The sequence below is a fragment of the Pollachius pollachius genome, assembly GCF_949987615.1.
Source record: "Pollachius pollachius genome assembly, chromosome: 2".
Classification (NCBI taxonomy): Eukaryota; Metazoa; Chordata; class Actinopteri; order Gadiformes; family Gadidae; genus Pollachius; species Pollachius pollachius.
Window position 1 is genome coordinate 12,220,463 of NC_136935.1, and position 15,208 is coordinate 12,235,670.

The window sequence follows — 15,208 nt, forward strand, 5'->3', positions numbered from 1 at the left end:
AAAACATGGAAAGCTGGTTCCTGTATGATCTCTCATTGTCTCCCCCTTTCAAAATTTGAGTCACATTCTTTCTACATCTCCACTGCCTTGTATTTCTGCTTACATTTGCGTCAGTTTCCCACAAAGACATATCAGGAGAATTAGCCACAGTTTGAGTCATGGGAAGCGCCCTTTACCATCTCACTCTGTCTCTCCCTCTCTCTACTGCTCTCCCTCTCCCACTCTCCCTCTCTCTCCCGCTCTCTCTCTCTCTCTCTCATTCTCTCTCGCGCTCTCTCTATCTCAGACAGACACATTTCCACATCTCACTCCTTTTACATTTCTGCTTACATTTGCGTCCGTTTCTCACAAAGACGTATCATGGAAATTATGATACCCCCAACCCCCCTCCCCCTCCATCGCGTAAAGAGAAAAAAAAAGGAGGGGGGTAAAAAAGCCGAGAGAGAGAGAATATGATGGATTTGTCCTTTAAGGCATGCGAATCAAAATCATTTATCAATGCACTGGAGTGGGGTAGTTAAGCAGACCCTTCAAATGGTCCACTTCACAAAGGCTAAACGTCGAGCTCACCAGCGAAATGATTTGACGGAGCAAATTATGTGTCAGGCCAAATGTAGCTATCAGAATTGATTAAGCGTGCGCTGCGACTACAGTAGAAAATTTCAAAGTTGAACACATCTTAAATGAGTCAAGGATACGACGCGGGCGTTAAAGTGGGAGCGACACGCGCAAGCTTTCTGCTGCTTCACGTTATTTCATTACCTCCATTCTGCATCATGTCGGCCGCGCACACCCACCCACCCAAACACACACACAAACACACAGACACACACACACATCCATACACACCCATACGCACACAGACACACAAGTCTTCATCAGAGTGAAGGCTTCACATTTCATAATATCGAATCAACTCATGCATTATTCAGATTTGGGATTTTTCTCCCTGTATTTTGTGATCGATTCAGTCCATTTCATATTGTTTGTTATTACAATGCTTTTCATCTGCTCTGACTTGCTGCTGCCGTGCCGCCGCGCCATTCGTCAACACACCCGGTTGTTATTATAATCTAATTTGAGCGATCTGGTGCCTCACGTTGCCTGTCATTTGATGCATTACCTTAATATGGCGCTCAGCGAAACAACATGTTTACAACAGACACGCAATGACAGCTGGCCGTAAAATAGCAATATCAAATTTAATCTATTCCCATCAATATCTTTTAATACGCCGCGCGTTGTGAGTGTGGGGCTGCCGCCCGCCCCGCTCCTCTGGAAATACACCGGGCTGCTTTCTGCAACTTCCCCTTTTCCTTTTTTCTCCTCTTCCTCTCTGCCTCTCTATTATCCCTCGCTAGCCAGTAAGTAAATCACAAGCTGCCATTGTTGTATGGATCACTTCAGACAAGACATCTCCCTTTGTTTGCCTCTCTGTTGGGTCTGTTCAGGTCATGTTTGCTCTCGCTCTCGCCGTGCCCCATAAAGTGCACACACACACACACACACACACACACACTTGCACACACACACACACACACACATGCTTGCACACACACTCTTACACACAAACACACACACAGACACACACGCGTCCACCGTCGGGGTACTACAGGGAATGTGACTTTAGCGGGCGGTGTTGACTTCATGCTAATCACCCTCGTACAGATTTTCATTGGTACGGCCTGGTGGAGTGACATTTGCTTTTCTTAATTGCGAATGCGGCGGCGGGGTTGGAGACAGGAGCGGGCCTGGGTGGGCGCGCGGCGCTGAGACCCTCGGAGGGCCTGACCTTCATCAGCGCGGACGATTACGGCAAATAAGTCACCCTTCAAAATTACTGTAAACAAATTGACTTTGGGGATTCGGGAGAAGGGGAGGAGGAGGTGTGTGTGTGTGTGTGTGTGTGTGTGTCTGTGTGTGTGTGTGTCTGTGTGTGTGTGTGTGTTGTTGAGGAGGATGGGGAGGGCGGGGGGTACTGATGGTGACTGTTTGGGGGGCAGCTGTAGCCTGCAACCTACAAACGGCTACTCGTGCACACACAGACACACACGCACACACAGACACATGCGTCGTCACAAACACACACGCACACACACACACACACACACACACACTTCCCTGGACAGACATGCACACACATACACTCACACACAGACACATGCTCCCACACACAAACACACACACGCTCCCTCATACACGAACGCACATGTGAACACACAACTACCGCTTCGGAAATCCCAAAGCCCCCTCTCTCTCTCTCTCTCTCGCTCGCCCCCCCCCCCCCCCCCCCCACACACACACACACACACAGAAGGACCCACAGAGCCGGCGACTCTCTAAGCCGTCCACCCTTCTGCCTAAAGTCATTTGCATATGTCTCAATGTGCAGACAGAGAGGGGAGCATGTGCTGAATGGGGACCATGGAGAAGTGGATTACACAGTCAGCGCAGGCGATCTGATGATAGACACGCACAGACACACACACACACACCCACACACCCCTCCCCTCGAGCAGATGATAAGCATCACAGGGATTGGCCCAATAAGGACCCGGTGTGTGTGTGTGTGTGTGTGTGTGTGTGTGTGTGTGTGTGTGTGTGTGTGTGTGTTTGTGTTTGTTCCATGTTCAACTTTGCGAAAACTTTCCACCTTTCGCCGTCTTAAAATATTAATATTGTTTTTCTTATCTTTTTTATATTTGTCGGTGTGTGTTTCGAGGGTTTGTCGGTCTCTTCTATTATTTTTGGTGCGTAATATTTATTTCCTTTCTACTCGTGTGCTGGAGGTCAAAACTAATGCAGAATGTTCCGGAGTGTGGGTCCCTGGCTCCACTGTGTTGAGACACTCAAACAGGTCTGGCGAGGCCCGGGAAGCCCTCCTTTGTTCTGCCTGCTGAAATGTGTTGTAATTGTGCTGTGGGATGTCCAGATGGTGGGCTGATAGTGCAGCTGATGGGATTACACCTTTTACCTCTCCCTGGGCCATCTGCTGCCTTTGACTCCATCTCTCTCTCTCTCTCTCTCTCTCTCTCTCTCTCTCTCTCTCTCTCTCCCTCTCTCTCTCTCTGTCTCTCGCTCTGGCTCTCTCGCGCACTCTCTCGCTCTGTCTCTAGCTCTCTCTCTCTCTCTCTCTCTCTCTCTCTCTCACTCGCTATTGCCCTCTCCCTTGCTATAGCTCTCTATCTCTCTCTGGCGCTCTCTTTCTCTCTATGGCTTTCCCTCACTCTCTGTCTATGACTCCATTTCACTTCCTCTCTCATTCTCTCTTTCTGACACCCATATTGTCCCGCACTTCTCATTGTACCTCTTTTTCCATCTCTCTCCCTCCTCTGTCTTCCCTCTCTTCTCTCCTCCCTCATCCATCCCCCCTTTCCTCCCTCTCTCACTCCTCTACCTCTCTCCTCTCTCCCCCCCCCCCCCCCCCTCCTTTCCTCCCTCTCCCTCCTCTTAGGCCCACCAGTCTGGTATCACTTGTCTTTATTGCATAAACCCTAACAGCATTACAGCCACTTGGCATGCAAATGAGCCAATCGCTGCAGGGTCCGCTGTGCGTCTCCTATATTGTCTGGGGCTCCATAACGCTGGAGCTATGGAGTGTGTGTGTGTGTGTGTGTGGTGTGCTGTGTGTGTGTGGTGTGTATCCGCGGGCTGTATTCAGTGTGTATGTGGGAGGTGATGTTGTCTGGAAGGGAGGGCTATTTGTGAGCATGTTTATGCACCTTTGAGCCTGAATCTATACACGTTTGAGTGACAGGCGGTGGCAAAGCACATTCGTGTCTGAATGCATAATATGCTTGTTGTGTGAGAGTACGCGCACGTGAACAAAACAATGCCACATGGCGCGGGGGGTTCTGTGTGTGTGCGTGCTTCTCCTCTCTCTCTCTCTCTCTCTCTCTCTCTCTCTCTCTCTCTCTCTGTGTATTACTACCCAGGGCCAACAGGGGGCAGCGGCTCTTGATCAAAGCAAGACAGCAGACGGCGATAGCGGATCTAAAGTGTACAGAGGGAGGAAGGAGGATGCCTCTCGACTTACACAGACACAGACACAGACACATACACACACACGCACACACAGAGTAAGTCACTCAGCGAGCCACACATATCTAACGCTCCCCACCCACTAAACTCCCAGAGAGAGGAATGTGTTGCTAATTCAAAGCACGCTGCCTGTTGTCAGTGCCAGAGAGGACACGGCCGAGAGAACCAGGCGTTCTTATGACCGAGTGTGGTGGTGGCGTGCTGGGGCGTCACGGGCTGAAAGGTGACTGAAACAATAGCAGACAGGTTTCCGCCCTCAGATAGCGCAGTTGATGCGTGTTCAATTTGTTTATAGCGGCGCATCTCCCATGGCAGTGATGAGCGGGGGAACTAAGCGTAGCATGGGAGTGGTTCTTTCTTTCCCGTGTGACGCGAGGAAGGTGTATTAAAGTTATTAGACGAAGACATGTTCAACTGGGCGACTGACAATGGCTTCTTGTTCTACAGGGCGTCACTCGCACGCTTTGAAGAGTGTGCTAAGGGGAAACATAGGATGGGCCGGGGTGTGTGTGTGTGTGTGGGTGTGTGTGTGTGCGTGTGTGTGTGTGTGTGTGTATGTGTGTGTTTGTGGGAGGGGGGGGTGGTGTCAAGAACACACACACACCCACACACACACACACAAACACATACACCGCACACCGGGTCCCACGGGACCGGGGAAACATGGAGGCAAGGGCTCAACCTCTTTAATTGCTCTCCTCATTAAGAAACTGGTTGCTAGGCGATCCACACCTACCGTGTCATAAACGTGAGACACACAAACAGAACGTCAGCGAACATAATGACTTTGGTGCTCGGGGCAGGGCTTTAATTATTTGATTTTGTTCTCCAGTAGAGGAGTCATTAATAAAGACAAAAACAAATAGATTAGCTTCTAGCGCACTAGGACCGGAGTGCAAAGGAGATATATTAATTGTCCATTTTTTCATATTATTAGCCGTTGTTATATTAAACATTACATTTGCTTTCATGATAGGACCATTAATGGCCATTAATGCGGAGGGAAGGTTGTTTTAGCCAGTGGTGTATATAAACTGTTTGCCCAGCCGTAATTGCCTCTTGAAATCTGACGAAAAGCAATTTCCACAATCACCCCTTTTCACTCTCACACACAATCTTTGCTAGTTATTTTTCTCTTCTCTTCATAATCGTTCAGCTGTGTGCGTGTATGTGTGTGTGTGTGTGTGTGTGTGTGTGTGTGTGTGTGTGTGTGTGTGTGTGTATGTGTGTGTGTTTGTGTGCTTGTGTGTGCTCCCATCTGTGAGCTGGGGGCCACAAGGGTCAGGAGGTTATGTTTAGTGCATTTTACTTTTTGAATTTCCCATGGATTGGTGGCCTCTCTCTCACTCACACTCTCTCTCTCTCACTCGGACTCTCTCTCTCTCACTCTCACTCTCTCTCTCTCTCTTGGCAGAGCAGGCAATCAGTCTATCATATGGAATCAGTTGGAAGAAAAACAGTGAGTTCTGTTTTTCTCATAGACCTAACCACCCCCCCCCCACCCCCCCCCCCCCACACACACACACACACACACACACACACACACAAACACACACCCCTTTCCCTTCTCCTTCTCTCTTTCCTCTCTGTTTCTGCTCTCTGCTCACAGTGAAATCGGCACAACCCAATGACAGGAAATTGACCTCACAGCCAAATTCTTAAGCAATTTGATCATGTTTCACAAAAGGTTTGCAGGCTAAACGCAGGCACAATTAGCATTGGCGGATTTGAAGTGGTGTAGAGTTAGCTTTTCCTTTTTTCCTCCCGATCGCCAGATAAGACGGGCGGTATCGATGTCCATGTCATGCACAAAACAAATAATGACCAATGCAATGGGAAATGCGTGATATTTCCCCCGCAGGCTACAATAAGTAGGAGCGTAGAGCGAGGGAAAACACAGAAATGTCAAGAAGTTCCATGAAAGTGACGTAGAAGAATTCTACAAATATAAAAATAAGAATAAAAATGAAATGAGAAACTACGTCGGACTACAAAATCAATGGATGCCACCGTGGAAGAAAAAGAGAAAGTGGAGCAGAGAAAAGAAGAACACGGACACAATAAAGAGGGAGGAGGCGTGGCAAATGATAAGATGTAAAAAGTGTGCCTACCATTCTCCAGATAAGGAGGCGTACCTTCTGAAGGGTCGAGTCTGCGAGCCCTTCGCCCGTGCTTGGAGTTGTTGTGTACGAACATGTTGTCCGAGACAGCCAGGACATGGCCGTCCACGTTGACCGTCGTGGAAACGACGACCTGCAGTAGAAAGACACAATGGAACACGTAATATAGTTATGAGTAGAAGAAGAGAGACGCGGGAAGGGAGAACAACGATCTGCTGGAGAACACCACATAGTTAAACAGCTGAGAGCCAGAGAGAAAGAGAAAGAGGGAGAGGTGTGTGTTTAAGGGGAAAGTCTTCTCGAGATGCATTAGGGGGTGTTTGTGTGTGTTTTTGTGTGTGTGTGGGCTGGTCTTAAACTTTTGCATTTGGTGCCTTCCATTTTGCTCACGCCGCCTAATTGGCTTTTCAATCACTCAACATTCCCGCTCGCCCCCTCCCCCTCCACTGTCATCATACCCCGCCCCAAAAAAGCAGAGCGTTATCGATCTGCTTGTCTCTCTGTTCCCTCTGATTGAGGATGGAAGAGCCCCCGCTCCCCTACACCACCCCTACCCAGCGCCGACCCCAACCCCACCACCACCACCACCTACCCCCTGCTCGCTTTTAAAATGTCATTAGCAGCCGAAACCCCATACCCACTCGCCATCACTCAACAAACATTTTACCAGGATCCGATTTCCAAGCCACACTCCATATTTCATAATGCTTATTTTTGTTGTTGTTTTTTGGCCACCGCATCTGCAAACAGTGGCTGGTGAAATGAATGGCCAGAGTGTTTGGGCGCCGGAAACACAGAGCCCCTCTCAGGTCGGGCCCCGCCGGTAACTGACCTCCATGTTGCACTGGAATTTGCAAGGGCGGCTGTAGAGAGTTAGGGGGGGGGGGGGGGGGCGCGCTTTCCCCCCTTTTATTTTTTTTCTTAGCAGGGTTTGGGGTCGACTCAGAGGGGGGAGGTGGGTGGTGGAGGTGGGGGGTGTTGGCGGGGGCAGGAGTTGGGGGAGGTGAAAGAGCTCTATTCTTGCGAGGAGGTTCAGAGCTGGGCCAAGCTGGGGATGATGGATTGGGCCCTCTCTGGCCTCCAGCTGGTTCTGGGGGGTAATAAGTGAAGTGGAAGGCATGCAGAATACACAACGTTGGCCCGAGAATCGGCTACAGTGCAGCGGCAGCATCTGGGAAATCTATCCGTCGAAGAAGAAGAAGAAGAAGAAGAAGAAGAAGAAGAAAAAAAAACATGGCACCGCTCGACCACTGGATTGAAAAACAGAAAACATCGGGATCGCCAGGGATCAATCACCACTGGGCCGGAGTTAGCCTTATTTTCTGCGAAATCCCGGCTGGGTTTGCTGTATTTGAAAAGTACACACACACCACGTGCACACAACACACGCACACATTTCAATTTCAACAACGGCCGCGGCCCTCCGCAGCTATGGCGGCGGCGGCAGTGGCGGCGCCTTGAGAGGTGAGGTGTGAGTGTCTTGTACCCAGCCAGTGTAGGGAGGAAGCCCAGGGAGGCTGTCAGACGCAGGGCCACATTCAGCCTGGGGGGACACGGGAGCAGCGAGGGGGAGGCCCACTCACTATGACACGTGGGAGAGGACACCTTGTCCCTGTCTGTTTCATGTCTCTGTCTTCCTCTCCTGAGCATGCCGGCTCACTATGTGTCTATCACGCATACACACCCACGCACGCACACACACACACACACACACACACACACACACACACTGACACGCAGCGGGCTTAGCTCACGAACAGCTAGCTTTGCGGCGGCTGTGTGCTGCCGTTCAGCCGTCCTACTTGTAGCACTCTACTGCTTTAGCTGTATCGCTATTGCAATGCTATGCTAAGTTAGCTTATGCTACATTACGCTTGGCTGCACTACACTGTACTGTATTTATGCTAGTGACACCAACCTAAAAGGCTACTTGATAGTGAAAATAGCTAAATGTTCTACGGAAACGTTTACATTGGCACCTTCCAGAGTCAGAATGTATGCGTGTGTGTGTGTGTGTGTGTGTGTGTGTGTGTGTGTGTGTGTGTGTGTGTGTGTGGGTATGTGTGTGTGTGTGTGTGTGTGTGTGTGTGTGTGTGTGTGTGTCTACGTGTGTGTGTCTACAAGAGAGAGAGAGTGAAAAAGAAGAGAGGCACTGTATCCACTGTGTCATCTTTATTTACTGTCTACCTATGTACGTGCCAGTGGAAGAGCCTACGTGAGTGCGCGTGTGTGTGTGTGTGTGTGTGTGTGTGTGTGAATCTGTGTGTGTGTGTCCGTGTGCGTGCGCATGCATATGTATGCGTGTCGGAATGTGTTTTCTCTGCGAGACGCAACCCTAAGTTAACACTGTTGTTACATGTGGTTGTCGCCCCCCCCACCCCCCAACCCCTCCACCCCACCCCTCCTACACACCCACCCACCCACACACCCCCACCCACTATGAGGAGGCTCAGAAAACTGTCAGCAACACAATTGATAGTGGCTTTTATATCCTATATCCTTATTTGTGTCAGATGCTGTTCCCCCGATAAATATTCTGTCCATGTTGTTCTACAGAGGACCCCCCCCCCCCCCCCCCCCTTCCCTTGTTGTTTTTGTTCTCTCTTTTTCTTGTATTTCAGTACCTATGATAGCCCTGTATAAGTATGACTGTTGGTAATGGGTAGTTATCCCTGCTCTATATCCCTGTGTGTGTGTGTGTGGGGGGGGTGTGTGTGTGTTTGTGTGTGTGTGTGTGTGTGTGGATGAACAGACACACGTACATGTGTCTTTGTGCTCACGTGTGTCTGTGTGTGTATAAACGTACAAGCCTGTGTGAGTGTGCTTGTGCATTAAACATGTATGTTCATGAACAATATGTGCGAGTGTGTGTGTGTCTGATAGAGAAAGATGTTAGCCAGAGAGAGAGAGAGAGAGAGAGAGAGAGAGAGAGGAAGAGAGTAGGACAAAGAGAGAGAGATATAGAGACAGTGGGACAGAAGGAGAAGGAGAGATAGAGAGAGAGTGAGAGAGAGAGAGAGAGAGAGAGAGAGAGACAGTGGGACAGAGGGAGAGAGCTTATGAAAGAGATTTAGGTCACCTGGAATCGGCGCATGTCTCTTGGGTTCCCTGCATTCTTCAGACAGTTCTGATTGCACTTGAGGAAGAATTTGAGGAAGAATCTGAAATAGAGCACAAAACAAAGCGAGAGAATTAGAAAAAAAATGACAACCACTTAAAAAAACAATTTCCCTTCCATCAACGTATCCAGATGTGTGTTGAAAAAACCAACCTCATTCCATAAGCACAGGATCAACAACACATTCAACATGTTCTTTCCCACAACAGTCCCGCACAACAACACGAGCCATTTGCCCATCCTTTGTGGACCAGAAAAGCCCAACCCCCAGGTTCTCTTTTCGCCGAGGGCTAACATGTCCCCTTCGCTATCATTACATCGCCATCGCCATCATCCTCATCACCACCATCACCAGAAGACGATATCGTCTGGCGATATCGCCAGACGCGCCTTTTCCGCCGTCTCGCAAGGTCTCACATCATAATCTCCGTCGTCAACCCCTCCCCCTCTCACCCCTCCCCTGCAATCCCCTCACCTGAGTGCACAGGTTTCACCCATCTGCCACTAAACATGCAGGGGGGGAGAGAGAGAGTTACTTGATATTCCTCCCACCGCCTTAATCCCAGGACACCCCCTCTCCCACCACGACTCCCCCTCCCCCTCTCCCCTCCCCTCCCCCCCCCCCCCTGTGCAATTAAAGTTCCCCTGTTCAATAGGGAGGCAAATGAGGCCCACCTGTGACCAGGTCTTGTTTGAAGAGCGTCGGGGATAAAGGACCTAACAAGGTGAGAGCGAGCCACAAAACTTATAGTCCTGTCAGGCAATTAGGCGGACACCCCAGGGACTGCTGTGCTCCGCCACACACACACACACACATACACACACACACACACACACACACACACACACACACAGGCACTCGCACACATGAACGCACACACACAAACGCACACATGCATGCACACACACGCATGTGGGTGGGTGAGGCAATTATGCCACAAATTACAACCTGGCTAATCGTCTCTGAACAAATGTCACGTCTGACTGAGATCTGGGCTTGGTGGAGTTTGTGAGATGCTCCTGTCTTTCTGTCTCTCTCTATCACTCACACTCTCTCTCTCTCTCTCTCTCTCTCACTCTCTGTGTGTCTCCCTCTCTCTCTTCCCCTCTTTCGCTCCATACTGGACTTGACTTGGTATCTTATTACAAGCGATATTACAATAAACACAGGCATGGTTTGTTCCACTCACTGCACAAAAATTCTAAATGAGACTGATAAAGGAAAGATTAACATGAACATTAGCACAAAAAAGAAAACATATCCCCAAGGTTCTGTTTTGTCCAATCAACAAAGCTGTTAACGGCGTAATTTTTTTGGTGCAATTCATCCCTAAAGAGTTACAAATGATTTTTTTAACCATTCTCTTTTCATCGCAGCATCACCTGGAGAACGGAGTGTGGCAATATTGTAATTTCCGCCCGTCTTGTAATATCAGACTCACTTAGCGTGATTGTCCGTAGATTGGACTGCATACTCAACAACAACACAACAAAAGTGGTTTGTAGGTGCCAGGCGTTCAACACTGCGGCCGATGTCGGCAGCTCTCGGCAGCTCTCAATAACTTAAGTTTTCTCAAGAACACACACACACAAACATTTTCCGGTCCACTCAAGTGGGATCCAGGCCAGGGCCGTAAATCAGCTCCTGGGACGACCCTCTTCCTGCACACATTAACACACGGCCCCGGTCATTCAGGACTGAGCTCCATTGAACTCCTCACCCACTCGCTGTAGCCAGGGGCCAGGGAGACAGAGATGGAGAGAGAGAGGGGAAGGAGAGAGACAGAGAGAGAGACAGAGCGATAAAGAGGTGAGAAAACATTTCCCCTAACTATCGAAAGCAGCTTTGGCTCGGACATCAATAAGCAGGCGTTTTAAGCCATGCCAGGATGCTGATTGGCTGTCGGCAGTCGCGGCAAGGCCGTAAACAAAGCTAACTTGTCATTAGAGCATTTCACTTGATTGTGTTCACTGTGTTTTTCAGGTTGCATCTGTTGGCTGATCATCAAAATGACCATTATGTACTCTAATTCCCTGACCCTGTTTTTATTTCCCCAAAGGCTCATAATGTAGAGAGGCAGACATCTGCGGGAAGGAGACCTGAAATACGACTTTTATTTGTCTGTCGCCTCTCCTGCAGATTGCCCAGCCCGCCGTGTGTGTGTGGTTGTGTGTCTGTGCATGTGTGTGGTCATTCACAAGTGTCAGCACGTAGCTGTGTGTACATATGTGAGCGTGCATATACACGCACCCTATATAGAGCACAATTGATGTCGCGCTGAGGAGATGTATTTCCAGGCAACAAATGAACATCATAAAGCAGGAAGCAGCAGAGTTAATTTCCTCTTTTACACCACGCCACTTTAATGCCGTTCGAACGGCACTCTGGCTGAAACGCCAGCCCAAGTTAAGAAATTATAAACTGAAAGAAACAAGGCAGTGCCCACACACTCATAAAAACGGCCTCCTTTATGTTTACTGTTATGAAGGCAATTTAGCACAATTTCCCCGTTAAAGGGATAAGCTTAATTTTCATAGTCCACACAGCAGTGGCAGTGCTATAGCATTCATTACATCAGGCTTGGTTAAGATTCTCCGCGAACACACTCGAAATTGGTCCTTGGTGAAAAGGAGAGCAATTAAGTCGAGGCCCTCTCTCTCTCTCTCTCTCTCCCCTCTTTATCTCTCTCTCCCTCGATCTCTCTCTTCCTCCGTACTTCTTAAATATCCACAGAAGTTTGTGTCGGTGTTTTGGCACGCACAGACACAAAAGGAGCTTGTTTAATTGTTTTTTAATGGGATGCCGAGTCGTCGCTGCCATTAGATGTTGGCAACCGAGGGCAAAGGGGGATATAGAGAAAGAATGAACTGCAATTAGTTTTGATTAAAGCTATCCTTCTCAATAATCAGCTGTTCTGACAGCAGAGTGGGGCCCCAGTGGCTGCCTGAGATGGAGGAAGGTGTTGAGCGATATTAAGGCCAATGAAGGGGATATTAACATGGCTAATTAAAGCTCTTCCAAAGCCGTGAGAGGAGGCTCTCTGCGGACCCCGCTGGATGGAATAATCGGCCACGGCAGCTATCAGTTGGTGGAGGAGGAGGTGGTGGTGGTGCTGGTGGTGGTGGAGGGGGAGAAGGGAGAAAGGGGAGAAGGAGGGTGGGAGGGCTCTCTGTGGGACTGGGAGGAGGATGAGGTTGTGGTGGCAGTGGTGGAGAGGAGAGAGAGGGAGGGGATGGGAGGGCAGGGAGAAAGATGGGGTGGAGGGGAGGTTTCTCTGGGACAGGGAAAGGAAGGGGAGGGAGGGATGGAATAGAGACAATGAGAGCTGTAGGCATGCATGAAAGTATGAGGAGCTACAAAAACACAAAGAAGTGATACAGGCCTATACTGACTATATACAATGAGTACATATATATACATATTTATGTATATATATATATATACACAGTATAGCGAAAGAGAGCAAGAGAGAGGCATTTATACAGTATGTGCAGCGAGAGAAGACGTGTGAGAGGTAGTGAGAGAGAGAGAGAGAGAGGCTTGCGGATCGACCCGGGCAGGCAGGGTTTCTTGACACCAGCCATCACTGGCTCTGCATGCGTGAAAACTGTCAGTTTAACTAAGACCTGACATAAGCTTTTATCTCCTCCCGTCTACCGCTCGTAGCCCGCTCCACAAATCAACCTTGAAGCGATCCAGCATCCGGACTTAAGACTAAGGCAATTAATGCGATTCTCTCCCTCCCCTCCCCTCTCTCTCTCTTTCTCTCCCTCTATGCTCTCCTCCCCTTCTCGTAGTACCTCCAACGCTCACCCTGTACTGCCGTAGCTACTAATCATGCCATAATGATTTCTCTCCCTCTGGTCAAAGGGGAAATAGATTGTCTCTTTAGTAATGCAGCGAGAGCCGCGGCTTTGCCCACTCCCTGGCTTCACAGCGCCGGTAATTGAGGAGAAAAAGGCCGACTTTGGCACTTTGAGTGATTCGAGGGGCCGCTACACCCTCTTATCTTCACTCTGATCATTTTTAGGCTGACACTCAAAGTGAGACCCGTCGGCCTAATTTCCTAGCTCGCCCCTACCATCAAACGCAAGAGAGAGAAGAGAGAGAGGGAGAGAGGGGGAGGCAGGGAGGGAAGGTTGGGGTGGGAGGGGGAGAGAGGAGAGGAAAACAAACAGGCGAGGTGAGCAAAGCCTTCCTTTATTTAAGTGGCCGACTTAATTGCCGTGTGGATGTCACTGATTCATCAATGTGTCGACCCCTTTGATTCAAGGGGAGAGGGCAAGTGGGGATATGGGCGGGAAAACTAGGGAGGACGTGGTTTTTATTAAACACCACTTCTGGCGTCTGGCAAGAGTTGGTTTAGTGTTCTATTTTCATCCGATTTATTTAAACTCAGCCTTCATATTTATTGTATTAAAATAAATTGAGTAGTATTCTTATTTATTTAGAGAAAAAAATAGAAGCACTAAAATGCAGGAGATGTAGTTATCTAACTTGTTCAGAATCCACTACGACTGTATTCGGTCAAACACTGCGTGGTCGGCCTGGCAGTAAATCTTGTTTTTAATTGAACAAGGAACAGACCCCCATATCTGTTTAGGGTCGTTACACAATACACTGACAGATGGCCGCAGCCTCAGTAAGAGGCAGGTATTGACAACCCTAAGCTCCCGATTGGTGCCCCTCCACTAATGACTAGCATGCAGTGTCCACAGCCGGCAGCCATGACAGTGAGGTCATCAGTTGCAAGGAGGAGGATCGGAGGGGAGAGAGAGGGGAGGGGGATGGGGTATCGATCACAGAACAGCCCGAGCCCATCAGACCTCCAGACTCAATGGACCCCTGTTACAGGAGCCCCCCATTCCCTACCCCCCCCTCTCTTCCTCTCTTGCTAGAAATGCCTCCCAAACAACACCAGACTACAATCTGCTGACAGCAGATCTCCCAGGCTGAGATAGTAGTACATGGTTCAATAGCGCTATCGGGTTTCCAAAACACTGGGGGTCTTAATGTCAAGCCTCTACCCCCTGCATACCCCGGACCCCCGGCCCGGGCTATTAAGGCACTCCTCTCCCTGTGAGCTACAGTCACACTCCTGGTGTTAGGACTTTACCCAGATATAACAAAAACACAGAAATAAAGACAAGTATAGATCCGCAATCGTGTTTTTTTTTCCCGACACTTATTTATGCAGCCGATTCAGGCCTGATCTGCCTGTCAATGTCTGCATGAGGAGAAAGTCTGGGAGGGCGGACTGCAGGAAACCAAAAACACTGACCACCATTACTCTGGCTTCTCTCTCTCTCTCCCTCTCTCACTTGTCCTCTCTCGTCCAGCGGGGCTGTTTTTCTTGCCTTAGTGGAAGTAAACCACAGCGCATTAACAATATTTGCTCTATCTCCAGTACAAGCACCCTGGGACCTCCCCCCCACAGATGCTATCACTTCTTTATCAGGGAACAAGTGCCGTACCAAGGGCCAACCTTATTGGGTTTAGGAAATTAACCCTTCCCCGCCCGCCCCGGCTCTGTCCTAGGTCTTATCCTCCCCCTCCTCCGCAGAGAGGGTGGAGGTTGGGTGGAGGTAGGGTGGAGGAGAGGTCGGGTTGGAGGGAGGGAGGGGGGAGGGGGTTGGATAGCAGATGTCGGTGTCCTTATTATTGCTCCACGTCCTATACCCCACCACCACCACCACCACCTCCACCCACACACTCCTTCCACATCTTTATTGGGCATTTCCCAGTGTCAGAGACGTGGAAAAAGTAAATAAAAAATCCTGTCCTGCCATTTATTTTGGTGTTATTTTTCATCTGCCATTGTTGGTTTATTTTGTCGTTTCATATTTCTTTCTTTCTTGTTGCTGGCCGTGTGTGTGTGTGTGTGCTTAGAGTTACAAATAATTGATGTGCACTCGCGTGCACTTTGAG

General features: G+C 49.3%; 1 protein-coding gene across 6 annotated transcripts in view; it reads right to left on the minus strand.

Moving 5' to 3' along the window:
• The window catches only part of LOC307092033 (transcription factor COE3), a 90,253-nt gene that overhangs the window by 27,166 nt on the left and 47,879 nt on the right, over positions 1 to 15,208 (minus strand). For 4 of the 6 annotated variants that reach the window (XM_079758899.1, XM_079758896.1, XM_079758898.1 and 1 more), the window contains exons 7-8: positions 9,241 to 9,322; positions 6,177 to 6,294 (exon numbers count right to left, since the gene is read on the minus strand). In XM_079758899.1, coding sequence (XP_079615025.1) covers positions 6,177 to 6,294; positions 9,241 to 9,322 — 200 coding nt within the window. Of the gene's footprint in view, positions 1 to 6,152; positions 6,295 to 9,240; positions 9,323 to 15,208 lie in introns of all 6 variants that reach the window. The other 2 variants (XM_079758897.1, XM_079758894.1) reach the window with 1 other exon arrangement.